Genomic DNA, 26,649 nt, shown 5'->3' on the forward strand with positions numbered 1-26,649 from the left:
CATGTGGCCTTCCTTGAAATTCTTTCCCTTGGTGTTCTCTTCTATGAGATTTTTTTCCCCCCCACTTGTTGTTTTTCATAAGGAGCCAGATTTGAATTTTCTGAACAATCTGCACTTGTGCCTTAACAGAGATCTCATTTTTAAAAATTATATTAAACAACATGAATTTAGCCTTGAAAGGAGAGCATGAAGAAAGCACTCCAGCCAGGCATCCTAGGACTCAGGAGTGTGTTTTGTAGAGTACCTGAACAAATGCTGGGGGCGTTTATATGCTCTTTGTTCCAGTACTGAGAGTGCTGTGAAGGGCCTGGGAGAATGTCCTTTTATGCTGTGTTTGCTTAGAGAAACCAGATCATCTCCCAGGTTTGTTACACACAGGAAAAAATAAGCATCAGAACAATTCAATTGCACTGATACCTTTGTATAGTTCTCTATATATATTAATAATACTAAATTTCACAGTGTAAGGAGTAGTAAGTACATGATGTCTTACATGATGTAAGTTGGTGATACCAGCTTTTGTTTGAACATTCTCAAACTCCCACCAGGAGTTTCAAAGGTCTTTTTCACTCAGCAGTGACTAAGCCTATTAAACACTCCCATGTGGATGGCATACAGGATGAGACAGTTGAATTTCTGCACTTAAAATAAACAGCTAGACTTTAATTTTGCTTCCATTACAAGGCAGAAGGTTGTTTTTGAGAACTGAAATCCTCTGCAAGGGTATAAGAAAAATAAAACTGAATTGTACAGAGCTACTCTCCACCAAAAATATTTCAATATGGCCAGGTTTTCTTTGAATTTTAATAAGTATAGCTGTTTCTTTCTAGACTATGAACTCAAAATATAATCCTGTTTAAACAACATCTTGTGACTATCAGCATAGCATTGTGACCTCTGAAAGTGTAGTTTTTTGACAAGTTTGTGTCTGAGACTCTTCCTCTTCTCTTCAAAGGTGTTAAGTTGGGGCAAGAAGAGAACTGACACTGGCACTTTAGCAAATGTCTCAGTGAAGCATTATTTACTAGGATGCTAATGATCCAACCAGCAGATGGGATTATTCCAAATTGTTCTTTAAATGTAAAAGATGGGCTTGGGAGAGACTCAGTTTTTCTTTTAACCTGAACCTAACGATTAAGAAATCTGGGCTTCATGCTCATGCACCTAAAAATGTCCAGAAAGCTTTTGTGAGCAGTGGGCTTAGCTATGATCTGAACAGCTCAGTCCCTTTTGTGCAGTTGTGATCCAACTGCAAAGCTCCACATCCCTGCTCTGTTCCTGGCTCATCTTTATTCTCAGGCCCTTGTGGAAGTGAGTCCCTTCCCCATTAAATCCATCCACTGCTGAGTGTTGGGTCTGATCAGCCTTCCCTTTTTCTCCTGTCGGTCACACAGGTACAAAAACTGACAGCTGAGGGTTCGCTTCAGCTCCTTGCTCTGTTTGTCAGCTCCCCACTGCTTCCTTGAAAGCCTTGCTGAGTCAGGCCTGTGTATCTGGGAATCCACAAACACTATAAATTGAAGGAAAAGAAATGCTTCAAAGCAGGTCTTATCCACTCTTCTAACTAAACATTAAAGGATGTGTCTAAATCACGAGTCTCACTCAGATACTTGTCAGCAACATTTTAAAATGTATTAACATTAATTTTATTAACAAAATGATTTTGATTTAAATAAATAAAATCTCAGTTTATGCACAATAGATTTTTCTGTACAGATGTGAAACTCTTCTTTTGCCTGGGACTAGCACAGCCTCCTGGAACACAGATCAGTGTTACACAAATATAGCTGCTCTTGGTTTAAACCAGGAGCCACTCTGGAGGTTTCTGCAGGCAGCTCACGTGGAGTGGGTAGAAGAGTCTCTGGTGCAAGGGCTGTGGGTGCAGATGCACTTGAGTACCTTCAGGAAAGAAGTGTGGGTCACAAAGCACAGATTGGGATTATCCAGCATCACAGCTCTGTTCCAAGTGTATTTTAGAGCAGTCTCAGTCAGTTGTGACATCCCTTTGTGTGCTTTGGGTGGCAGCAGCGCTTTTCACAGAGTTTGACGAGCTCGGACACGACGAACACTGAGGAAGCCAGGCCGGTGAGGAACAGCAGGTCTGGGACAGGAGAGAGTGGAGGTGAGCTCAGCTGGGCAGGAGTCACAGCCCAGGAACTTTCTGCAGCTGGGAATTGTGCTGCTGAACCCCTGAGGTGGTGGCCTCGCTGTGCCCTTGCCAGCTGAGAATTAGGGACACCACTGCAGCAACACAAGGGCCACCCACAGCTGGGACAGTCCCCTTGGAGGGTGGAAACAGGAATCATTTGGGATCCCTACCCCCTGCTCACTACAACAGCCTAAGGTAGATGTAACTGTGTGGTAGGGTGCAGTTCACGGATTTAAATTAAAATCTGTCCCATTTCAGCTGGGAAATTGAAGTTGAACCCAGCTCTTTCCAAAGGGAGTGTCTTCATAATGATCTGAGAAATACGCAGAGCTGAAAAATCTTGGCATGTCTCAATTTACTTGCATTTATGTGCAGTAAATCAAAATTCTGAATCTAAGCTGGGATAATATTAAATACTACTGCTATTTGGGTACAGCCAAGTGTAAATACAAAGATGGGAGTTGTTGGTCGATTTCCCCTGCCAATGATGTGTTGGGAGCCAACAGAGCAAAATGGGAATGGCAGCTGCTTTCTAAAGTCACTTTAAGGAAAAGAAAAACCCAAAACAAACCATTAGTTATTTTGCAACTTACCTAACACTCCTAAATTCTCTGTCTGGAAGATCTTTTGTAGTGGAGGGATGTAGATAACAGCCAGCTGTCCCAAAAATGACCCAAGCACAGAATACAAGAACATGCGGTTTCGGAAAAAGCCGATTTCAAATATCAACTTTGTCTAGAAAAAGGCCAAAAAAAAAAGTTTAAAAAGTAACTTTTCCCAATCTCTGTTGGAGCTAAATGTCACCCTGTTTCTTTACATTTAATCTCCATTACTTTTTAAGTTACAGAAACACAAACTTAGCGCTATGTAATTGAAAGTGTAGTTGCACTTGAACTGTGATGGATAATTTTACCCATATAAAAAGTTGATAAAAATCATACTATTTTAAATAACATTAAGAAAAACCCTTACTATGCAAAATGCTGGTATTCTAATGTTTATGTTTGTGATTTGAGACAAGAAATTACTGCTGACAGAGCCATCTCACCTGAGAGCGACACGTCAGGGCATTGAAGAGGTCAAAAAACACAAAACAGGTAAAAGTCATCGTTGTGGTTCGAGGAGTTATGCCTCCTTTTGGATTCTAGAAGCACACAAAAATTCAGGGGTTAGTTTAACCTTACAAAAATATGCCAGTTCAATAGAAGAATTAAACGTTCCCTTTAATGAGCCCAGTCAAATCAAAGGGTAGTAAAACAAAGGAGTATATCTAGTTCTAGTTATTAGAGGTGGCATTCAGTTCTCTCTGCTAATTTTAAAGTTTATGATGTTATCAACTGTATTTTAAATTCTTAAACTGATGTGGACTTTGAGTAAAGAACATTGTAAATTACTGAAACTGAAAGTACCAACAGCAATCCATTGTCCTTGGCATTTTCTGCTGGGAAAATGGAAAGCTAGAGGTGAAAAGTCCCTTAAAGTATTGATGTCACATCTAGTAATAGGTTTCCCATCCTAGATTGGAAGGACCAAATTGGAGGTAACAGAGGGAGGCAGGAGCAGAGCTGGGAGCTGACCCTGCTTTCTCAGCCCTCTACCCACACTGATCCTTCCCCATGGGATGGGTTCCAGAAAGTCCTTCTCATGTCCTTCAGAGACTGCCCTCACTTCGTGCTCCACCCACCCTGATGGAAACAAGATCTGAGCGCAGATTTCCCTCACCTCCTTCCAGAACACAAAGAGGGTTCCGCTGATGATGATGAGTGCTGACATGAAGATTTTCAGGATCAGGGATTTGCTGAGGATGGTGTCTGTGATGCACCGGGGGGGCTGCTTGATGGTGTCCCTGTCAACAGGTTCAACCCCCAGACTGCCTCCAAGAGAAGCGGAGGATGTGTTAATTAAAGCAGGATGGAGCTGGAGGATGCAGTTCTTTGGAATGCAGCATGAATATTCAAGCAAGGTGACATAAGGACCAACATTAAATCATCAGACCAGTATCCCACCCCAGAGTGAGAGCTAACTGTGAGAGTGTTCTGTAATTGTATTTAGCTGTAGCTGTAATTAGCCGTTGGATGAGGTTCCTAACTCCTGTGATTTTGGGGCATATCCCCACTATTCCCTGGCCATTCTACCAGCAATTGATATTTTCAGGGTAACAGGCCATTCCTAGCCAAAAAATGGAACAGTTCAATGGTTCCACCTTAAAACAGGAAAATACAGAAAACTTCAAGTAAATGTGAAGTGCTTTTTTCAAGACCAGGAGGGAACGAAAGTGCAGCTCATTGAGCCACTGATGATGACTGATGAGGAATCACAACAGTTTGTGTTCCTAGGCCAAATTCAGACATATTAAACCCAAGATTACTTTGCTCATGGAACTCTTCCATACCTCTGTGCTGGTGGCCCATCCATGATGATGTTGATCCATAAGATCTGCATAGCATTGAGTGGATTTGGTAGGTTGAGCACTGTTGACAGGGTAATTAGGCTCAAAGCTGAAATACTCCTGCAAAGCACAGAAGAATATTATTCTGCAGGGCCTCACCCCGAAGGTGCTTTCACAGGAGCTGAAGCAAACAGGAACTTACGTGCTCAACTGGAACCGGACAAAATTTTTTATGTTGTAAAATATTCCCTTTCCCTCTTCTATTGCATTCCTGGAAGGGAGAGGGGAGTTCATTAAGTCAAGAGCACTCACTGTTTTACACTGAGCTCCCCGTGACACTCAAAACACAAATTGTCTTTTGTAGCCCTTATTTCAGTGGAAATTCAGAGCCCAGCTCAGGAGGTTGTCAGTGCAGCTTCTCACTTAGAATTCCTCTGTCAAGGAGTAGATCTGAAAACCTGGGTCATGTGGCCAGGTTCTGGTTCATAAAGCAGGCCTGGGCCCTATTTTTATACTCACTGTACCCTGCCCACTCTCCCTGTTGTTATGAACCAACAGAGCATTGCAAATTATGTTTTTCCTCTCAGCTTCCTGGATGAGGCAGAGTACGAGGCAGAACCATAAAGGTTGGAAAACTCCAGGATCACTGAGTCCAAATTTTGACCAGAAAAAAAAGCCCTGATCTACCCAGACTTCTAGGTACTCTCAGATCCCCAGCTAGCTACAGCAGTGAGAAAAGCTTTCAGGTGAAAGGTGGCTTGGTCAGCACCACTTGGAAGGGAAGTCATTTGTGCAACCAAAGACGAGTCAGAGCCACCTTGGGGCTCTCCACTTCCATTCAGGAACTTCCATTCACACAACAGGCTCTCTGCAGTGGGCAGCCAGAAAAGAGCTGAAGAGTGAGAGAAATCTCTAAACCTACATGACTTTTGAGAAGTCATCATCCACGAGGATCATGTTGGCAGCCTCCTTGCTGACGTCTGTCCCCGCTTGTCCCATGGCGATCCCGATATCCGCGGATTTCAGGGCCACGGCATCGTTGACGCCATCCCCTGTCATTGCCACCACAGCACCAGCCCTCTGCAAGGCCTGTGGGCAGAGCACAGAGCACAAACAAGCCATGTTGGCAATTTCAGGGTCTGTACTATTTGCTTTGCTCTTTTTGCTCTGAAAGGTCAGAAGCTCTGCTTGACTCTGAGGGTAAAACACACTCGGCACCACACTGAGGACAAAACTCAGAACAACCATTAGGAGACTGCTTTTTCAGGAGTATAGGGAAACTCACAACTCCAGCAGAAGTTAGCAGAGGGTAATACAACCCTCAGAAATTATTCTCCTGATGTTATAGCTGCTAATACCTCACTAGTTTTTTTACTTTTGTATGCCCAGGCCCAGACTTGCAAGAAAAACCATAAAATCATAAAATATCCTGAGTTGGAAAGGACCCACCAGGATCATCAAGTCAAATTCCGCAGCTAATACTTTCAGAGAAACAGTGCCAGTGCTCTAGTTGGGGTTTTACAGGTCTTTACTTTGAGCTGATGCTGCTGGGGAAGACCAGATCATCAAGAGAACTGAGGCTCCCCTCCCTCTCTTTTTTGTGGAGCTGTACAATGAATTTCAGAGGCTCTTAGTACCTTTATTATTTTTAATTTGTGTTTTGGACTTGTTCTGAAGAAAATGGAAACCTGAAAGACAAAAAAAGACAAAATATAATCTCGTATTAGATGGAAGTTATTGGAAATAGGTCTTTTTTTATGTAATCAAAGCCATTACATTTTGGACAGTGGAGGAGAGTTCTGCCTCTGCCAGTTGGTCCAGCTCTTCCCCAGACATGGCTTTCAGCTTCCCATTGCACAGACCAATATTCTGTCCTGCAAAGAAAAGAGATAGCACTCTAAATATTAGTGGATTCTATAATCCTAGCAATGTTATCTGTGTATTTTAAGAGCCTTACACTGAGATTTTGCCATTTCTGGTGCTAAAATAGTGGAATCTATTTACTGGATTTTGGCTCAGAGTTCGTAGCCGCTCTATACTCCATTTAACATTTGTTTCAATGCAAAAGCAAAAACTCAGTGACCTTTAAAGCCTTTACTGCACACACAAAAATGATGCTAAAGTTGGTTATTAAGGGATAAAACACTTGGCTGATGTGACAGACATACCACAGACCCCCAGGAAAGCTGACAAGTTTGGTACCTATAGCCACAGCTGTTTCCAGGGCGTCTCCAGTGACCATCTTCACTGCCACACCAGACTCAAACAGGACTTGAACAGCTTCTCTCACTCCAGCCCTTGGGGGATCAATTATTCCAACCAGACCTAGAAATGTTAGTTTGCCAAGTTCTGGACCTGAAGCCAAAGCAAGGACTAGTAACAGAGGGGAGAAAAAGAGGACAAGAGTAAATTGTTAATGATATGCTTTAAAAGGAATATTTAGAGAAGATATTAAATTGCCCGTTTTCCAGCAGAAAAAGTCATTAAAAGCAGACCTTTAGTCATTGCAATCAGATCTTATATAGACACTGTCTATATATATGACCCCAGGACAGACACAAAAATTCAGTCCATTAAATAATAGTTTCTCTGAATGAGAGCATTTCTGTTTGACATGTTTCTCTTAGGATTTCCTTCTTTCTCATTTTCAGCTGTCTACCACATCTTCCCTAAATGCAGATAGATTAGATCTGGACAGTGTTATATTAAACCAGATACTATTAAACTAGTAAGTTAAACAATACCATTCCTGCAAAAACTTACACTTTTTTTAAAACCTAAAAATGTGAAATGTAAATTCAGTTACACCAGTGAAACTCCCATCATGTAAACATGCAGGCTCTGAACATTTTGTCTCTGTTCCTGGTGCACACCCGTTAGCATTCAATCATCCTTAAATCACTCAAGGATGTTTTGCCAGGGGTTCATGTCAGTGTTGCTTTGATGATGGAATCAAAAGCTGCAGCAGCTGTCTGAATTAATCACTTCCCTTCAGAGCAGTAATTTGCCATTGCCATGAGGGCAGATGATTTGGATATTGTAAATCAAGCACTGCACAGGAGTTCCCAACCACAGGACACAGGGTGGGAGAATCTGTCCATTAACTTCACCACCCTCCAGATCCAGCTGCCAAGGCTTGTCCTCATCTCCTTACAACCTGGGAATGGTGTTTGTGTCACTGTGTGAAAGTCTGAGATGTTCTGAGGGGATGTTTCTGGTGATGAAGGAGGTGACATGCGTGTAAAACTCCTGTGGGCAGTTGGGATCAGGAGATGGAGAGATTTGGGCCTAACAAAGGATTGAACCGAGCTTCAAACAGAAATCTCAGCGCCCAAATCCGTGTTTGGAACTCCTTTCAGAGTGGCTTTTTTTTGCTGTCTTCTCCAAAACCAAAACTTGGCAGAGCAGTGCTTAGATCGGGCCCAGCACAAAGCGCTCCAGCGCATCACCCCGAGCGTATCCCAGACAACCACAGCACTCCATGGAACAGAAACATTCACATTTCCTGGGCTTATTTTCAGTTCCTTTCAAACTCATTAATTTAAACCCAGCAAAACAAAACAAAAAATATCGGCTAGCAGACCTAAGACACAGCCCTTGGCACTCTGACAAATGCTGGGAAGAGATCATGAAAGTGGTCCTAAGAACTCAGGGCTTTAAGATGAAACAAGGGAGATTTAGATTGGATATTAGGAAGAAATTATTCCCAGTGAAGGTGTTGAGGCCCTGGCAAAGATTACCCAGAGCAGCTGTGGCTGCCCCTGGATCCCTGGCAGTGTCCAAGGCCAGGCTGGATGGGACTTGGAGCACCCTGGGACAGTGGAAGGTGTCCCTGCCCATGGCAGGGGTGGGAATGAGATGAACTTTAATGTCCCCTCATCCCAAACCAGTCTGTGATTGTGTGAGGACTGAGCCTCTGCCCATCCTAACCAGGACAGAGCAGGAAAGTTTTAGGCCAGATAACTTGTAAGCTTAAGGACTGACCTCGAAGTCCTGAGGAGCCCATCCGCTTTTCTTCCTGCTGGTAGAGGGCTTTTTGCTGGGGCGTGAGTGACAACGAGATGCCACCACTGTTGTACAGAGTGCAGTGCTGGATAACTTCTTCAAATGCTCCTTTCATAAAGTAAATATCCTCCTGATCCTTTAAAGCAAGGAGAGAGTAGGCTTTATCCAAGAAGAGGAGCACATTTTAAATGAATGAGTCTTTAACTATAGGTAGAAAAGATCCCGTTTCCTCTTTTACCTGTTTCAAGAGATGCCCAGGAGCATACATTATGGATGGGATGGGATATTTTTGCTGTGGCCATTTTTCATGTTCAGCCCTCACAGACAGCATGGTAATGAAAAGGTTGGTGAGTTTTTAAACCAGAGCATAAAATCAGCCAAAATGAGCTCCTTAAGCCAGTAAGGGATAAAGGGCCAACCTCTTGTCCCAAACACTAGGCCTTTCTCTCCCTGTCAGTTATCTCTGAAGAGCTTTTGTTTTCCTGCTCGAACCACTGTATGAGGAGTATTCCCTCCTCCCATTCAAGCACAGTTTTATGAGCTAAAAATCCACCCAAGCTGGGAATTTTGAGGTTTGTTCCATTTTCTCCCGACATAGTTAACTCCTGAAAACATTATTTGCTGAAGAGATACCATTTCATGCCCATTGTTGAGGTGCACAATTAGAAACACGAAACCAGCCCCTGCCTCTGTTTGCTTTACCTGATTTTTCAGTGTGCATTTCACAGCCATCCACTTCTGCTCAGAGCTGAATGGAATTTCCTTCTTTCTTACATAAATGTCCTTTATGTCAGCTAATTCCATCTGATGCAAGGGAAAACAAAAAGAGCACTGTAAGGCTGGACACTGCCAAAACCTGGATATATTTTCCATATCATAAGGATTGACTGCTGACTGTGCCTTTCCAGGCTGTCAAATAGCACAGAGCTCAAGAGAAAACACGAGGAGAGCAAAATTCATATTTCAAACCATTTTTTTCCTTTTGGTGTGCCTGATATAGGATAAATTGAACTGGCATTTGAATCAAGCTTCAAATGCCATAAGTTTTTAAAGAATTAGTGAGCTGCCCTGACTTTTTGTGAGGCTTTGGGTCAAAGGAGGATCAAGTCCATTCCCTAAACCTATGGCAAAGCAATGGGTGCAGCAGATTCCTGGGTTTCTTTTCTGGGTTTTTTCCCAGCAACTCCACTTGAAAGAAGAAAGGAAACAGAACATAACAGAATGGTCAATCGTGGATGTGGTTTTGAATTTTTTCCTGATGAATTACACTCAGAAAGCAATTCACAGCAAAACCTTTCAGTCCAAATCAATACAGTCCTGCTCCAGCAGAGTGTGTGGGTGTTCCAGGTGAAGTGGGAGAGACTGGAAGCTGCTTTTGGTTACCTTTGTCCCCAGCTCCCACCAAACCAAAACTTAAAAAGAAAAGTAGGAAAGACAGCCTCCCTCATATTCTGCTATTGCTTGGCTACTGAATTCCAGAGCAGGAGGAAGGTTTTGACTCAGCATTTGGGGAAATTAAATGCCATTGTTTAAAAAGAAAAAATTAAAAAATGGTGATTTCACTGCTAGAGAGTTATGAGCTTTAAAAGCAGAAGGTCAGACCAGATGTTTGCAGGGGCATCATTTCATCAGGGACCTCCTGTGCTTCACAGCCCACCGGAGGGCTGAGGCCACAGGCTGGGTGACACCGAGGAGGTGACACTTGAGGTGTGTCACAGCTCTGCCTGCGAGTGTGAGTGCAATATTCATAAAAAAACCATCTTGTTTTACATAATCATGGCTAGGAAAAAGTAAAAGCCAGCAGATGACCCAAAATGAGGGTGACCCTCTGCCATGCAATCTGTTCCTGCCCTTTTCAACTCTTCTTTTCCTGCTGGAGACTCTTCACTGGCACGTGCAGGAAATATAAAAAAGGCTGTCCTGTCTGAGCCCAAAAGAAATGCATTACCCAGCCTAACTGCAGGATTAACCAAGCCAGACAATGACTGCTGTCAGCACAGGAGCTCAAGTGTTTGCCCATGACTAAAGGCTGACTGGGAGAGGTAATATCTGCGACCTTGGGCACAGGAGACAAGCGAGGACTAAAACCGGTCTGGGGGAATTTAAAGCAGTCTCACTCTGCTGCCAGACCTCACAAATCCAGCTTTTGTTTATTTATTTATTTGAATTGCAGGAAAAATGTTAAACTCTGAGGATCTTACCTTCATTGCCAGGGCAATGAGAGCTCCTTCTGTGGGTTGTCCTATCACACTGTTTTTCCTGATCACGGCGTTATTGACCACACAGCCAGCCTGGAGAAAGGGACAGGTTTGCCTGAGCTGTTTTTATCATTGCTGAAGTCACAGTTTTTTCATCTCTTTAAATGAAATGATGGGAGACTGGGGAATGAAAGGAGCCACATCCCAAAAGTTTTGGGAAAAGGTTTCCCCGCAGCAGCATCACTTGAGATCAGTCCTTGTGTTTTCTAAAGCCACTTAATCCATAACACACACCAGTATTTTGGTAAAATGTTATGCTTTGGATAAATTAACATCAAGAAAACATGAGATACAGCTAATGAGCTTGATAGATCATGAAAATGAAAGCTCAGTCTCTCCTACTATTGTTTGTAATGTGCAGTATGAATAAAACAAGACCTAATCTCCATTTGAGATTCCAGCTCAAATCATTTCACCAACCAAATACTCACTTTAGCCTACAGCTGAATGTTCAAAATTTTATGTAAATCTGACATGAAATCCAGAGAACATCACAATAAATTTATAAACTGACTGTGTAGCTGGCTAATGTCTAGAAACTGTGCACATTAAAAACCTGAACATGGTAAAATGTATTGGTCTGTCTTCTGCTGGAATTGTATTTTTAGCCAGAGTATCACTGACTCCTGAAGCTGATGGCTCTGGTCTCTCCATGTCTTATGATCACTGCCTTTCACTCCTAAGCTTCAGGAATAACATCACACTCAGTCTTCCCATGAGAATGTTTTAGCAAGACAGTCCATGTTAGAATTACAAAAGTGTGGTTTTTTTCCCCTAATTATCCAAAGTTATTTGTGCAACTGAAAATTGAATGTGACTAGGATAAGGTGATCCATAATTTATACTTACCTCTACAAGTTTCCCAATGGAGATGTTGGAGAACTCTTTAAGGATCTCCTTGGATGGCAGAAGATAAACATTTCCTTCTCCATTGTAGCCCACCCCACTGACCTGAGGGAGGGAGAGAGAGATGGGAAGTTTCCCCTTTCCCAGGCAGGGCTGGACTACAGATGTGTGCAGGGGGCTGCACTCCAGAAAATTTACATTTTGAAGGAGTGCAGGGATTCTTCTTTCTCTCTCAAAGCAATGCTTAAAGGAAAGGCTTCAGACAGTGACAATATCACATTAAAATGGCTTTTGGGGGACAAAAGGAGTCAATTTGTCCTATAGGGAACTTGTTTGTCGTGATTCCAGAAGTCTCCTGCAGCTCAGGGGAGAGATGCAGACCTTTGGCAGCAGTGGCATCACTGGGTTTGTTCAAGCCCTGCCCTCCTGCTGACTGCCCTGTCCCTGCCTCACTTTTTGCATTTTCCCTCATTTTGCACATAGAGGAAGGAACCGAGCAGAGAAGGAAGCTGCTCTTACAATAAATATTCCTACAGGAGATGGGCCAGTGGCAGGTTTCAGTATTTATAAGAGCTGCAGGGAACAGCAGGTTATGGCAATGAACATCTCTGTGGTACCTGAGCGGTTTTTATACCCTCAGCCCCGCCTCTGCTTGTCCCCAGGGCTGCAAAAATCCCTTCTCTTTATGTAACGTGCTTGGTTTGGGGCTGGCCAGCCTCCCTCATTTGGGTCTAAGCAGACCAAAGGCAAATTCAGTGCTGCTGGGTTCCAGCAGGAAAGGCTGGATTAGCTCCTCATCCGTACCTCAGCCTGGCAGCCGTCCGAGGTCAGCAGCCGGGTCACCGTCATCTCGTTGGCAGTCAGAGTGCCCGTCTTATCCGAGCAGATGACATTGCAGCAACCTGGGGCAGGCATGGCTCTGATCAGAACTGATAGATAATGCAGCCCAGCAAGCAGATTGAGAAGAAGGAACGCAGGTTTCACTAATTTTGTTTAAACTGCGCCGGGGAAAGGGAGAAAAGTTCAAGGAATGCATGAGCTTCCTAACAGGGAAGGAAAGGATTGATGCACAGTGGGGCATTGTGAGCATCACTTGGGTGTGAGGTGTGGCAGGGCACACCTGAAGAGGGTCACATTGTCTTGGTCAATGTTCCTGAGTGGCAATATCACACAACAGAGCAGCTGCTGTGTCCCAAAAACACAGATCCAATTCCCACTCTGCCAATTAAGCCTTGTTCCTGTAAATCAGGAATAGCAGCCCTTCCCTGCCTCAACCTCAACCATCAGGAGATGGCTGAAAGACTGTTACAAAAAATACTCAAAGATGGGCATCTAAGGGCAGAAACTGCTCCTTTGCTCTGCTTTGTGCCAGTCCTGATCCAGTAAAGCACTCTTTTCCAGAGCCCATTTACAGAACACCACAAAAGGGTGAAGTAGCAGAGCCACCACTTTGCAGATAATTTCATCTCCCAGGAAGGGGGGAAATTAATACAAAACAAGAATCAAGCTCCAGCTCCCTCCTGAGTGTGAATATCTTCCCTGGCTCTGGAGGTGGTCACAGTGCTCAGGCACAGACCCCATCAGCACAATGACCTCCAGGGAAAAGCCTGGAGAGAAAATAAAGCAGATTGGGCTGCAATGAAATGAATCGCACTTCGGAAGGATTAGCCGAGAACAATATCTAATTTTTAAATTAATTGAATAATAAAAATAATAAAAAAATAATTTTAATTAATTAAATAATAAAAAAATCATCAAAGAAGTATTGTTTTTCTCCTTCTCAGAAGTCTGACAGTTTTGGCTGTGCCTTTTCTGCACCTGCAGTTCCGCCTCTGCGGGCGCAGCCCTACCAGAACAAATTCCCTCATGAGGGAAAAGCTGTTTCAGATATCCTGGGTCAGGGCAGAGACAATAAAATCAGGGTGATAAGATTCCTTAACTGCAGAACAAACAAGGGCAGCTCAAACAATAGCAGTTCCCACGAGGACAGGTTTTAGCTGCAGGATCTGGCCATGCAGCAGATTTTGGGAGGTGCACGGAGCAGGTTTGGTATTTATTGTGCATTTAATGAGTGGTGCTAGACAGACACCGTGTCTGCCCCTCCAGATCCCTGCTACCCTGAGCCAGGGCACAGCAGCCAAGCCTGGAGTACAGCCACCTGGGAGTAAGGGACAAATTAAAGGTAAGGGGAGGTGGAAGGACAATTCCATCCCGGTTTGTTGTGCCCTGCAGCTGTGAGGATGTGCTGGACGCCTTCTGAAGGTCCCCTCTGCTCCTCTCTCCGTGACTTTTTGGGTATCAGGGAGATGGCCACCCAGCCTGCAGAGGGATAAATGGCTTTATTCATGCTGCCAAGCTTGACTTGAGGGACTGGGAGGTTTTTTATCCAAAAAAACTGAAGAAGTGGACAAGGTGGATCTGCAGGAGGATCCCAGAGCATGGAGAGGAAGGAGGAACAAAGATTTTAACCCACTGTGTGTCTGCAGAGGGGCTCTGCTTGCTGTGGGCTGGGTTGCACCGTTCCAAGCAAATGTTTGTGTTCATACCACCAAAACAAGGGAAAAGGGTGAGAAACACAGGGTAGAAAACATATTTAATTCTGAGTGGGTTGCTCTGTCCCAGTAAGCCTGTTCCAAATTAATATTTCTGGATCAGACCAAGGCTCCCGAGGCCAGCCTGTGGCTGTCCAGCTCAGATTTTGGATCCTGGCAGGTAACCAAGCCTTGGGCCCCCTTTGCAGCCTTACCTAGGGTTTCTACTATGGGCAGCTTCTTCACAATCACCTTTTTCTTGGCCATGCGCAGCACTCCCAGCACCAGGGTGACGGTGACCACGATGGGAAGGCCCTCGGGGATGGCAGCCACGGCCAGGCTGGGGACAGCAGAGACACAACAGCCTCAACACGGGGACCAGACCACGAGTACTGACCCAAAGGTGCCAAAGGGACATTCCCAGGGCTGAGTTTTCCTGAGGGTCTGAAGGGGATAACCACTGGGACCCCTGGCACACTGCAAACACAAAAGTGGGATATTTATCCAGCCCTTTGACCTTTTCCTGGATGATTTTGACAGAGAGGTTATTTTCCTTCTTTACATTGCCAAAGAGCAGTAATTTCTGGCTAAGCAGGGATTTAGAGGCTGGATTTAATTTCATTTATTTAACTTTCTGAGGATGGGAGTTGAATATTCCTTGGCATCAGGGCTCACATGTTAGCCACTGGCTCCTGGCCTTCACCTCCTCTCTTACCCCACATTGGGGGGTCAGAACCAGCTCCCCAAATGTCCCCACCACCAAAACCTGCAACACCTGATATGCTGGAAAAATCCAGCCACAGTCTGTATATCCAATATTAGCTATTCCTTGGTAAACTCTGAATGCTTCTAGGCATGTGCAAAACGAGACCTTACAAAACCATAATCTGCCCTCCAAAACTCAGGATTAACCACTTTTCTTTGCCACCACATCCCCCTGGGTGACAGGAAGGTGGCACTGAGTCACTTTGGCTTCTCTGTTCTTTGGCTTTCCACAGAACACTTGTTTTTAAGAATTGATTTTAGAGCCATGACAACACCAAGTTAACAGGTTTTATGGGCACTACTGAAAAGCCATTTTTTATCGTGTTTGGTTAAGAAGCTGTGCATGTTTTTTTATGCTGTATGAGATGTGCATTCCTTTCTTGGGATGTAAATCCAGTAGGAAAAGAGTAATATTTGCTGCTGGTTCACTCCCACTAAATTCATAGCACAGATAGGAAAGGACATTCACAGCGGGATGAGGTAGAGATGCCAGTGAAGATTTTCAAGATAACAGTTTACAAAATTAAATAAACCCACAAGCTTGGTTTTGTTTTTCTCCACTCTGTTTAAACCTCACATTAATTTTGCCAGTGCATGAGAAATATCTATTTATGAAAAGTTTTACTCAAGATCTCATATGTGAAATGTCCATTGTTTTGAACAGGGAATTCCTTGGGACATTTTATTGGAAATCAAAGAGAAAAGGGCTCTCCAGTTCTCACCTGACTCCAATGGTGAACATGCTGAGGAGACGCTTCCCCTGCCACCAGCCAATGAGCATTATCAAACCTGGGGGGGACAAATGATCTGATCAAAAAAAGAATTTCAAAAATCCCTAACGTGTTTTAGCTGTTGTTGTACAAGCAAACTGCAAAGCCCAGGGAAGCCAGACCCACGAGTGCTTTTGGGAGAGCAGAGGGGTCCCACAGCCAGCCGTGCCAGTGTGAGCCTGGCACCCCACTCACCGATTATCCCAAAGGAGAACAGGGTGAGCTGCTTCCCCAGCCTGTCCATGCTCTTCTGCAGAGGTGTCTTGGGAGTCTGGAAAAATCAGATTGCTGGTTCTCCTTGGGCTGTTGTGTGGGGTGAGGAGCTGCTCAGCCCCGAGTGAGTGACCCACACAGGCCTGGCTGTCCATACCTGCTGCCTGCAGCTGCCTTGGGCTCTTCCCACCCTCGACCCTCCAACAGGCAGAGCCTGCCCTGTCCTTCCCTGCAGACACTTGTCCCTCACTCACATTTTGTGGCATTTTGTGGCAGGAGCAGGACTGAACCCAGTGCATTGAATCCTGCCACTGCTCCTGCCCACAGACTTTCATCCAGGACATCCAAAATTTCCCCAGACAGGGACTGTGTTACCTCCTCAGCCTGCATCATCTTGAACACCTCGCCAAACTGGGAATTTTCACCCGTGCCAATAACCACGCCCTGAAAAAGGGAAAAGAGAGATGGAGGTGGAAAAATCTAGAGGACCCCAGGCTGGTTTGGGTTGGAAGGGACATTAAGCCCACCTTGTTCCACCCCCTGCCATGGCAGGGACACCTTCCACCATCCCAGGGTGCTCCAAGCCCTGTCCAGCCTGGCCTTGGGCACTTCCAGGGATCCAGGGGCGGCCACAGCTGCTCTGGACAGCTGTGCCAGGCCCTCACAGGGAAGGATTCCTTCCCAATATCCCATTTAACCCTGCCCTCTGTCATTCACCTTTTCCTGTCACTCCATGCCCACACCAAAGGAATCTGTAATTAACACTCAGGAAATGATCAGTGATGTCAGGACTCACTTTTCCCTTCCCGTACCGCACCAGGGTCCCCATGAAAACCACATTGCTCAGCGTGGTGATGTCCCCAGCTTCCAGCAGCACACCGTCAGTCTTGTTGCAAGGCTCAGCTTCTCCAGTAAAACTGGATTCATCCACCAGCAGATCTGTAACCTAATTATAAAGACACATTTCTGGCACTGTTAAAACAAGGAATTTCCCAGCCAGGCTCGTTTGCAGCTGTATTTACCTCGATGAGCCGGAGGTCTGCAGGAACCCTGTCGCCCACAGACAGGTAGATGATATCTCCAGGCACCAGCTCTCGTGCTAGAAGGTGCTGCAGTTTTCCTTCCCTTAAGCTGCATGAGGCAAATGGAAAAAAGGAGAAAGGGAACCAGGCTGTGATGTTTTTATTCCTTCTGCAAGCTTGGGAATGTGGCTGGCAAGAGAGCAAGAAGCCTTGCCCCAGAGAACTTCCAATGTAAATAAGAACAGAAAATCTTCATACCACTGAGCAGAGGATTATGTTCAGTTTGGGCTCGGTTTTAATTCATAAACAGGTTATGGGTGATTTACATTTCAGAAGTGATTTCAACATTATACAGTAGAGGAGCAATAAGAAGTTGTGCTTTCATGCTTTAAATAATGAATTGCAGATTCTTGAACCTAAAAAGAGGCTTTTTAAAGCTAGAATTACCCCTGGCATTCCACTATTGCATTCAAAGTGGAGCCTTCCAGGCAGTTGGATGCTTCTGGTGTCCTATCATAAATAAACAAAGACCCAACATTGGGGTTTGTAAGCTCCAGGGTGAACTTTGGACCAGAGGAAAACCCCACACCTCTTTGGCAGGGCAAGGCTTCTCTGAGCCTCACAACTTATTTCTGTTGGCAGCAACAAAACTGATTTGCAAAGACACAAATAGGAAAAACTTTTCTTGTCATCTTCAGCACTGATAACAAACATCAAAGCTGTGGGGAGAGCGGTGTCTGAGGCACCCTGCAGCTGCTCCATGGGCTGTGACCTGGCTGTGCCTGTCACACACACGTGTGTGCAGCACAGGTAGGACAGGAACCCCATCCCACCTGCACTCAGGGGATGCTTTGTGCCCATCTCTTGGGGGGAAAAAATACCCTAAAGCCAAAAAATATATACACAGGTGAGGTTTTTCCTGCCCAGGCAGACAGCGACACACAGGATGCTGCAGGGATGTACAGCAGGATTTTTCTGGGGCCCTCCTGTCTCGTAGCACTTATTCAATTCCACAGGGTGCCTACTCCTTATTTCTATTTTTTCTAATTTTTTCCCTAATAATTAAACAAATAATTTCTGATCAATACTGATTATTTCATCCCTTTTCCCTGTGACCTGGAGCTGCACCCATTCACGTTGCCACCCCTCCCGAGACCGGGTTCTTCTCATTGTGTGCACAACAGCCTGGAATAATTTTCTTCTTCTGCTTGTCCTGCCCTCTCAGCCCCACTCCCTGCTGACCCCCTGCTGCAGCCACATCTCACCAGTTGCACTCGGGGGGCACCAGCTTGTTGAGCTCTTCCAGAGACTTTTCCGAGCGATATTCCTTTCAAAAGGACAAGGACGAGTTACAGGAGAGGTCTCTTTCCTGGCAGCCATGGCCACGGAGCAGAGCCCTGCAGAACCCACCTGGATGAAGGCCACGGTGACCACGATGAGCACAGCCTGGGAACAGAGGGAAGGTACACGTGTGGGCACTGAGAGATGGGCTGGGGCCACCAGCACGGGGACAGGGGACAGGGGACACCCACCATGGGGACAGGGGACACCCACCATGGGGACAGGGGACAGGGGACACCCACCATGGGGACAGGGGACAGGGGACACCCACCATGGGGACAAAGGACAGGTGTCACATACCAGGGTGACCCAGGACAGGTGATACCCACCATGGTGATGCTCGCGGCGTCCTCGTACTCCTTGGTGATGACACTGACTAAAGCTGAGGCCAGCAGCAGGAGGATGAGGGGGTTTTTGAACTGAGAAGACAAGAAATGTGTGGGATGAGAGGTGCTGAGCTGGCTGCAGACCCCACCAGGAAGGGTCCCTGTGCAGTTTGGCTGCAGGGACACTCCTTGCATCGTGGCCAGGTTTCTGTGCTTCCTGGCCCCACGTGGCCTTGGGGACCAGCAGGACAAAGTTCACACCAAAACACACCAATCTCCCCACTTTTCCCCTTTTTGCACAGGCAGTGCTCCCCTTTGCAGGCACACAGCACAGAGCTGATTCCAAAAGCTTCTTAGGTGCACAATAAGGACAAACAAAAAGTTTACTGTATTTTTAGAATCTGAAACCAGAAATCCTCTTTTTCTTCTTTTTCATTTCTTCTTTAATTAATCTCCTCAAATCTTCACTGGACCCAGGGCTGTGGGAATCAGGTGCTCACTTGTTTCACTGTTAAACAGAGATTTTGAGGCCCCTTTTCTTACCTGAGAAAATTACAGCTCTGTTTAACTGATGTGGGAATTGATGGAAAGGACTTAAAAAGATAAATCTGCCTGCTTTGTGCAACAGATGTGTGGTGATGCTCAGTAGGAAAGCCAGGGCTTAAATTTATTCCTGGCTGGATCCAAAGGTGAAAGTCCCTCCATTTCTCTTTAGAAAACCAAGGCAAAGGGGATGTTTACAAAAATAGCAGCTGGACAAAGCCACAGCAAGGGGCTGCTGAGGGCTGATGCTCAAGTGCAGGACCAGAGGCACCAAAAGGTTGCAGGAGGATCAGAGATGCACCAAAGAATCCCTCTGGTGTCCCTGTAGGAGAAACTGGCTCTTAAGGCTGAGCAGAAGAAAAAACACCATCTCATTTTTTATCAGGAATAAAAAAATCCTTGGGAAGATTTAATGATGATTACCAAAAGCTTAAAGAATATCAATCACATAAAAAAAAAAAAGGGATAAACCATGAAATAAAATTGAAGTCTTTCAAAGCAACTCAAATCCTTGTGATTCAACTAAACAAGATCAGTCAAATCACTGGTTGGAAATGAAAAATAGAACCAAACAAATAAACAAAAGGCCCTTCTTGTCTGGTTAAAAGCTCTCAAAGAGAGGTGAAAGATACATAAAACACTGATGAGAAATAATAATAAAAACAGAATTCAAGAATAACTTGTCTGGGGAAAGAGAAGGAAATAGTTATCACCTTCTGCCTGGCTTTTGGGGGCAGTTGTGGATGTCAACAGCACATGGCACCATTTATGGCACTGGTGTATCACTGATAGAGACCCTAAAACTCCCCTCAGCTCCACAGCTTTCCGTTTTCTGGAGGGACAGCCAAAATCAGAGCATCTTCCAGCTGCCACTGGCTCTCCTCAAGCCTCTCATGACGTTATCACTTGCCTTAAAGGGAATAAATATGCTCCAGCAATCAGGGCCCTGATCTGCAGGGTTTGATTTGTGGGTTGTGTGGAGATAAAAAGGTTCATTTCTGTTTGAAGATGTTATCTGCACCCTCAGTGAGCTGCAGAGGAACTCACAATGGTTTTGCCAGGAGAAGGAGCAGTTCCTGTGTCCAGGGCACAGCCTGTTCCAAGGCTCAGTCTCTGGAAGCAGAAACCCTGAATATTTCATTGCAAACACACACTCAGAGCAACCCAGCCAGGTTTTGGTTTTGCCAAGAAATGAGGATCTGTGCAGAAAATCCTTACCTGGTCCAGATATTTCTTCCATATTGGCTCTGTGTTCTCTACTGAAAATTCATTCCAGCCGTGTTTTGACCGGCGCTGGAGCACAGAAAACTCAGAGAGTCCAGTCTGTAAATCAACCTAGAGGGGAAAAAACCCCAACCCCAACCCAAACAGTTCCTATTATAGTTCTAGAAAACTTATTATATCAAATTTATATTAAACCCCTATAAGCATACTAGGCAAGATCTTCACGGCTCAGTCCCACATGCAAAAATAAATCTGTTGTTTTTCTCTTTAGATATGTAATTTTGTTAAACTATAAAATATTACCATCAACTACCACAGAAACCCATAAAGTAAGCACAGGGTAATTAAAAAAAAAACAAACTATATTTCCAGAAGGGAGAAATTATATCATAGATGACAAATTAGAAATCTAAAGCATTAAAAGAAAAAAAGTAATTTCTGGTTGCACTGTGTATTTAAAAAGAAAGTAAAAATTAATACACCCTGACAAAATTCAAAGGCAACAAAATCAGAAGGGATAAAATCTACTCTGCCTGGATTTAAAAAATACTGAGGTCAGAAAATGAAATATAGCCAAGCACTAAAGCTTTTCCTGACGGTGGGAACCCTCGAGCCCAGGCAAGGACAGGATTCATCCCACAAAAAGGCAGAGGAATTGGGCACTCCAGGAATTCACAAGCCAATTAAAGACTGATTCTGCAGCTCACCTCTTCCCACAGGCAGATCCCACATTCCCAAAGACAAATCCTTACATTTAGAGCTCTTGCCAAGTCCTCCTTGTGGCATTTACAGGCGTCCTTCGGGGGCAGGACAGCCACCTCCTTCTCCTGCTCGATTATTGTCAGCTCGCACTCCTGGCCGGGCTGTGTGAACACGGCAAAGCCATCGTTAGGTGAGAGCAGTGTTAATTAAAGCTTTGCAGCATTCCTTGCTCCTTCCCTTAATCCCATTCCCTTCCCTCTCCTCGCCACCTTCAGTCCCTACAGCACTTCCCGAATCTCAGCGCTCTAATACCAGCTCTAATTAATCCTGGTGGCAGCCTCCGAGGCAGGGGCACGTTCTCCTGGGGGCAGAGAGGCCGTGAGGAACCAGAGACAGAAGCTCAGGGTGCTGATCAGGACAGGTCTGTGATGTTTGGGGTGTCCTGCCCGAGAGGAGCTCTGTCCCATGCCAGTGTCTCACAGCCCCTACTCGATGCTCAGAGCAAGGAAAACAACTTTCCCCTTGTAAAAAACACAGTAACTGAACTGAAAACGTGAGCTGGAAATGTGAGCCAGACAGAAAAGCAAGATCTCCCCTCCTGTGTCCAGGGCTGTTTTGCTCCACTGCTGACTCTGCAGCTGCCTCCAGGCAGGATCAACCCTTCCTGCCCCATCCAGGCATCCCAAGCCCTTAACAGCATCCCAACCTCTCCCTTTCAATTTCCTTCATCTCCTTCTCTAAAATGCACCTCCCAGAGCAGCAGCATTCCCCAAATCTGTGCCAGGCCCACGCTGAAGGCACTGTGATCACTGTGACAGGCTGAACACAGAGAGGGAGAAATCTCACCCTTCCCAAGGGACAGGAGTTCCATTGCCTTTTACCTTCATTCATAAAGCACAAGAGTGTGTGTTCATTAAGAAAGGAAGCCCCAGAGAACGTGGCAGGCATTTAGCACCGGCTCCCAGAACCCTGGAATGTTTCTGTGGGATGCACTCAGGTCTGGCCCATCCTCCTGCAGTGGTATTTGGGGGCTTGGCCCTCCCTTGAATACTCAGGAGCTTTCTAGGAACATCCAGTGCTTTGCAATCTAAAGCCCAGGATAAATGCAGAAAATCATAAATGCAGAAGATGTCCTCGGCTGTTCTCCTGTGGGGTTGGTTTCAGTCTTGGTGTTTCTGGAGAGCTCAGAGCATCTCTAAGCCCTGCTCCTGGAACAGGCTTTAGCCATATCCATCTGTTGCAGCCTCTTTTTATGGCCATTTCCTGACCCACAGCTCAGCTGCCAACACAAGGGATGCCCCTGCTCTCAGTGGAAAAGCACAGGAGTCTGCTGGGACCCCTTGCTCTGGGCAGGGCTCATTTAGAAACCATTTTGTCCCAGGAACAACCTGCCTTCCCAAACCCCCAGCAATTTGCCCAAGATCTCCACGGATTTTTCTGCTCCCACATTTCCCTCAAGCTGGTAACCCCATATAGCCCAAAGAAGCTGCTCCCCTTTTGGAGCCATCCTAGCACTGGACATCACCCTTATTTCCACATCTCCTTAAGAGACCTCTTGAGAAGGGACAAAAATACCCCTTCCATGTTTAAAACTCATGATTTATATCCCTGTTTGGGTGTCCTGGCTGTACAAATTCATCAGTTCCCTGTAGCTTTGTTGACATCCAGCCACTGAAATCCCAAGAGCCACTTAGGGAGATGGAAGTGGGAAGAAAACAGAGGACTGCCATGGATAGACACATCCCTGAATTCACTGCCACCCTGATTAATGTGGCCTCTCCAGGCTCCTCCGTGCTGCAGGTGACACACACACACAGGTATCAAGGTACAGCTCTGCCCTGGAGGAGTTTAAATTTTAATGGGAGCAGCTGGAGGGCAGGAAGAGACCCGGACACGAGGATAACATGCCTGCAGTCCCCAGGGGCAGCAAGGCAACAGGGCCCAGCTCTATCAGCAATATTTACCTTCAAAAAGGTGTGGAGGAAATAAATGGCAAAGACTCTGGATGTGGCCGAGCCCTCTGTGGTTTCTCTAGAAATGCTGGCAGCTCCCTGCTCCCAGCCAGGGGCTGTTATGACAGGAACAGCTTTATTGGGATGAGCTAGCTTGCACTGCTGAGCCTAGGGATTTCCCTTCATGAACGTGGCCCAGCTTTTCCCACCAGAGCAGCCCCTGAAATGCACAGGTTGGAAATGCATCAGTGGGGCCCTGTCTCCCTCCTCCTCTGCATGTGCTGCCTCTGCAGAGCCCCTGTGCCCCAATCCCATCACACCCCGAGGATGTGGGGCACCAGGCAGTGTCCTGTGCAAACCCCTTCATGAGCACACCTCTCCTCCCTTTCATATTTATGCTTTGTATTTACCTTCTATAAATGCTTTTGTATTTACCTTGTAAAGCAGATGTGGGTTATCCACAACATCCATTTACTTTTATAACCTTTATCCTTTCGGCACAAGAGCACAGACTCCATACAGCAGGGCAGGAAGAAATAACAAAAGGGGAGATATCGGTTTATCTACTGCTTTTCAAGATCAGGAGATACTGGAGGCTGCAAAGAGCAGCTGGTGTGGCTGGGAGCCACCTTGGAGGTAGCTGAGCATCCCTCATCCCAGAACAATCCATCGATTGTGCCGCCCAGCAGCCCATGTGGAAGAAAGAGAGCGTGGGGCTTTCTGCAGAGCACACAGCCCTTTTTGTGTACTCTGGCAAACAGCCCAAAATATCAGTTCTCGGGATTTTCCCCCACCTCTGCCTCTGCTGAGGTTTTGCATATTCTTTTCCCTGTCTTAGGTTACTTTGGATTTTGCAGTTAATGGACTGCAATCCAGAGTGGGCTGGTTTATTTAGTCTACATGAAGCCCTTCCAAACATTAAACTTTATCCCTGCCAAAAATGCAATAAATAAATCAAACCATTCTCTCCAAAGCCTTTTACATTTCTTTTTTTTTTTTTTTTTTATTTTGGGTAGACATGGCAGGTAAAAAGACCCATGTTCCAAGGGTGCAGGCAAAATCCAGAACACAGCCTAGAGCAACCCTCAGTGCTTCAGGTGAGGGGCTGCCTTGCTTCTCTATCCAAGCTCCCAGCTCTTTCTCACCTCCACCACGATTTCTGCACCTCCCACACATTTCCCAGTCCCCTGTTGCACATCTGTCAACAGAATTCCAATGTTTTTTACACAAAACAAAGATCTGGTCCCCCTGCTTGAGACAAAAAATTCAAAATCGTCCCTTGGATTGTTCAAAAGGCTTTTTGCAGGTTTTGCAGTAAAGCTGATTTGAGGCACCCAGCTGCAGCCCCTTGGGAATCCTGCCCTGGACTGTGCCCACTGGGGTGATCCTGGTACGTGGTCAGAGGGAAAGGGGGATGTGAGGAAGCAGTGCTCAGGATTTTCTCCCACTTTCACACACACAGGCACGTGTGACTGTGAATGTGCACACACGCTGGGATGCTTGGAAGAAAAAATCTTTGTTCTTCAGATTTCTGCAGGAAACACATAATTCTTGTAAACTGTAAACCAGCCTCACAAAAATTCCCCTGGTTCTGAATGGGGCACTGCAGGAAAGGAGTTCAAGCATGCACAGCAGAGTCTGGACACAGGCTGGGTGTGTGCTTTGATGTGCCAGGTGAGTGCCCTGCCATCTCCAGGTAACACCATGGCCACAGGTGAACTGGCCATCACCCCACAGTGACAGCATTGGGGCTGTCCTTCCCAGCCCAGTCTGGGCATTTATCCTGCCTGGAGTCCCATCAGATCTCCTGGAATCGCACCTTTATGGCCCAGCACAGTGCTTTGACCAAAATATTTATACGGTTGTAAGTGCTCTGCAACTACTTTCAAGTAAAGAAGCAAAATGCCATCAAGTAGGGAACAAATGAGTAATTTACCAGTCTAAATCATAGTCTGAGAAAAAGTTCTTGATTTACCAAGTTCTTATTTTCATTTTATAGTGCTGTCTACTTCCTGCCCCGTGCCAAAGCTTTCCTCACCTCCCTCTCCTGTTATACGCAGACTCTGCAAGCACCAGAGCTAAAATTCAAGAGGGGTTTAGATTTGGAAGTAATTACCTGTCACTATTTATTTTGGCACAGCATAAATGGTGCAGTCTAAGAACAAGCCAGCCTAATTGCCAACGGCCTCCTGCCTACGTGCAATCAGAAATCTCAGCTTCCCACCAAGCCAGGTTACAGGGACTTTCTGTAACCTCATCAAGATCTTTTTTTCCTGGGATTTTGAGCTCTGGGTGAGCAGTGCAGAGCAGCATCACCCGGTGCCCTGCACAGGGTAAGAGTTCAATGCCTCATCTGTCTCCTCCCTGTAACGCTGACCCACCCCACACAGGACAGATCCCAAAAATGGGATTAGCTGAAATGATACTTGGGAAAAGCCTCAGTCAGTCAGGAAAAGCACATGAATCTCTCCAGGTGTGTGGATGGAGCCCATTGGGATGGGAGCAAGGGCTAACCCCGCGTGCTGGAGGAATTAGATGATTGGGGTTCACGTGGCAGAGCACCCAACTAATCTGCCACGTGGGAAAAAAATGGGGCTTGAGCCATGGAAACCTTGTGCCATGCAAATAATCAGACAATCCCAGATTGGAAGATTTTGTGGCAAAACCCATAGAAGAACAGCAAATATGTCACCCAAACCACCACTGGCCACTCCATCTGCACCGAGGACAGGCAGTGAGAGCAGGGAGTGGACAGCAGAGCAACATTTTTCAGGGAAGGGAAGCAATATTTCCACATGGACTCTGCAGGTCTGAGCCAAAACTCTCCTTGGCTGCTGGTTACCAGCCCTGACTGCCTGAGGGTCAGGGGTACCCTGGGGTCAGGGGTACCCTGGGGTCCCCATTCCCCCCGTTGTGCCCACCCTCCAGAGCTCACAAGGCACTCCAGGGCTCTCCCAAGCTCTTGGAAGCTCCTCAGAGCAGGGAACACCGCTCCTGGGCAGGATTCGGGCCTCAGCTCTGTGCCCTTGGGTAACTGCATACGGTCCAAACAGGGCTGCCCGTGGCTCCGTGACCCTGGCAAGCAGCACCCAGCTCATCCCCGGCTGCCCGCAGAGAGCGAGAGCGCAGCGATCCCGAGTTACCGGCGGGACAAAGCAGACAAAACCAACCCAAATTACACAAACTATTGCAGCACGGCCAGGCGAGAGGCACGAGAAATCCTCACCTCCTCTTCCTCGCCGCTTCCCAGGGGCTGATATTTCTGCACCAAGCGGAGGAGCGACCTTTTCTGGAAGAGTTTGGTGAAAATCCCTTCGCCCATCTTCGCCGCGGGTTGGGAGCAGCGGCAGGGCTGGCTCCGGCTCCGCGGAGCTCGGGGTTACCTGCAGGGAGAGGCACCTGCACCTGCAGCCAAGTCACGCCTTCCCCGGAGCCCGGCGGGGTGAGCGCACAGGAGCCGCGGGGGCTGCGGGGTGTGACACGGGCTGCGACACGGACACACCTGCCTGGGACACGGACACACGGACACACCTGCCTGGGACACGGACACACCTGCCTGCCACACGGACACACCTGGCTGCCACACGGGCACACCTGCCTGGGACACGGGCAC

The 26,649-nt window shown here is 46.2% G+C and overlaps 1 protein-coding gene across 3 annotated transcripts; it reads right to left on the bottom strand.

The window, feature by feature from the left end:
• Positions 1-1,610: 1,610 nt before the first annotated feature.
• On the bottom strand, positions 1,611-26,394 carry ATP2C2 (ATPase secretory pathway Ca2+ transporting 2). Of its 3 annotated transcripts, XM_005528169.3 has the most exons (27): positions 26,263-26,394; positions 21,135-21,245; positions 20,377-20,493; positions 18,619-18,708; positions 18,359-18,394; positions 18,214-18,275; positions 16,949-17,057; positions 16,723-16,872; positions 16,302-16,370; positions 15,909-15,984; positions 15,666-15,732; positions 14,394-14,518; positions 12,452-12,549; positions 11,651-11,752; positions 10,745-10,834; positions 9,246-9,347; positions 8,523-8,679; positions 6,741-6,911; positions 6,315-6,412; positions 6,176-6,226; positions 5,461-5,627; positions 4,741-4,809; positions 4,542-4,658; positions 3,872-4,019; positions 3,198-3,293; positions 2,743-2,884; positions 1,611-2,101 (listed from the first exon to the last, which is right to left on the bottom strand). In XM_005528169.3, exons 1-27 carry the CDS (start codon positions 26,356-26,358, stop codon positions 1,989-1,991), a joined length of 2,829 nt encoding a protein of 942 aa, XP_005528226.1. In that variant the 5' UTR covers positions 26,359-26,394; the 3' UTR covers positions 1,611-1,988. The 3 variants fall into 3 exon arrangements, with proteins under 3 accessions (XP_005528226.1, XP_087918301.1, XP_087918302.1); XM_088062175.1 differs by lacking the exons at positions 21,135-21,245; positions 26,263-26,394 and having other exon boundaries at positions 16,723-16,865; positions 20,377-20,490; XM_088062176.1 differs by lacking the exons at positions 1,611-2,101; positions 2,743-2,884; positions 3,198-3,293 and having other exon boundaries at positions 3,878-4,023.
• Positions 26,395-26,649: the final 255 nt, after the last annotated feature.

The sequence above is a fragment of the Pseudopodoces humilis genome, chromosome 14 (assembly GCF_049639895.1).
Source record: "Pseudopodoces humilis isolate 2021_Gansu_Grassland_sample_001 chromosome 14, ASM4963989v1, whole genome shotgun sequence".
NCBI classification, from domain to species: Eukaryota; Metazoa; Chordata; class Aves; order Passeriformes; family Paridae; genus Pseudopodoces; species Pseudopodoces humilis.

Excerpts from the sequence above, each read along its gene's own strand:
- ATP2C2 (XM_005528169.3), bottom strand. The coding sequence starts at position 26,358 with ATGGGCGAAGGGATTTTCACCAAACTCTTCCAGAAAAGGTCGCTCCTC. Across the intron at positions 16,371-16,722 it reads TGCGGTACGGGAAGGGAAAA|GGCGTGGTTATTGGCACGGG; the intron begins GTGAGTCCTGAC and ends TCCCTTTTTCAG. Across the intron at positions 11,753-12,451 it reads CGGACGGCTGCCAGGCTGAG|GTCAGTGGGGTGGGCTACAA; the intron begins GTACGGATGAGG and ends TCCCTCCCTCAG.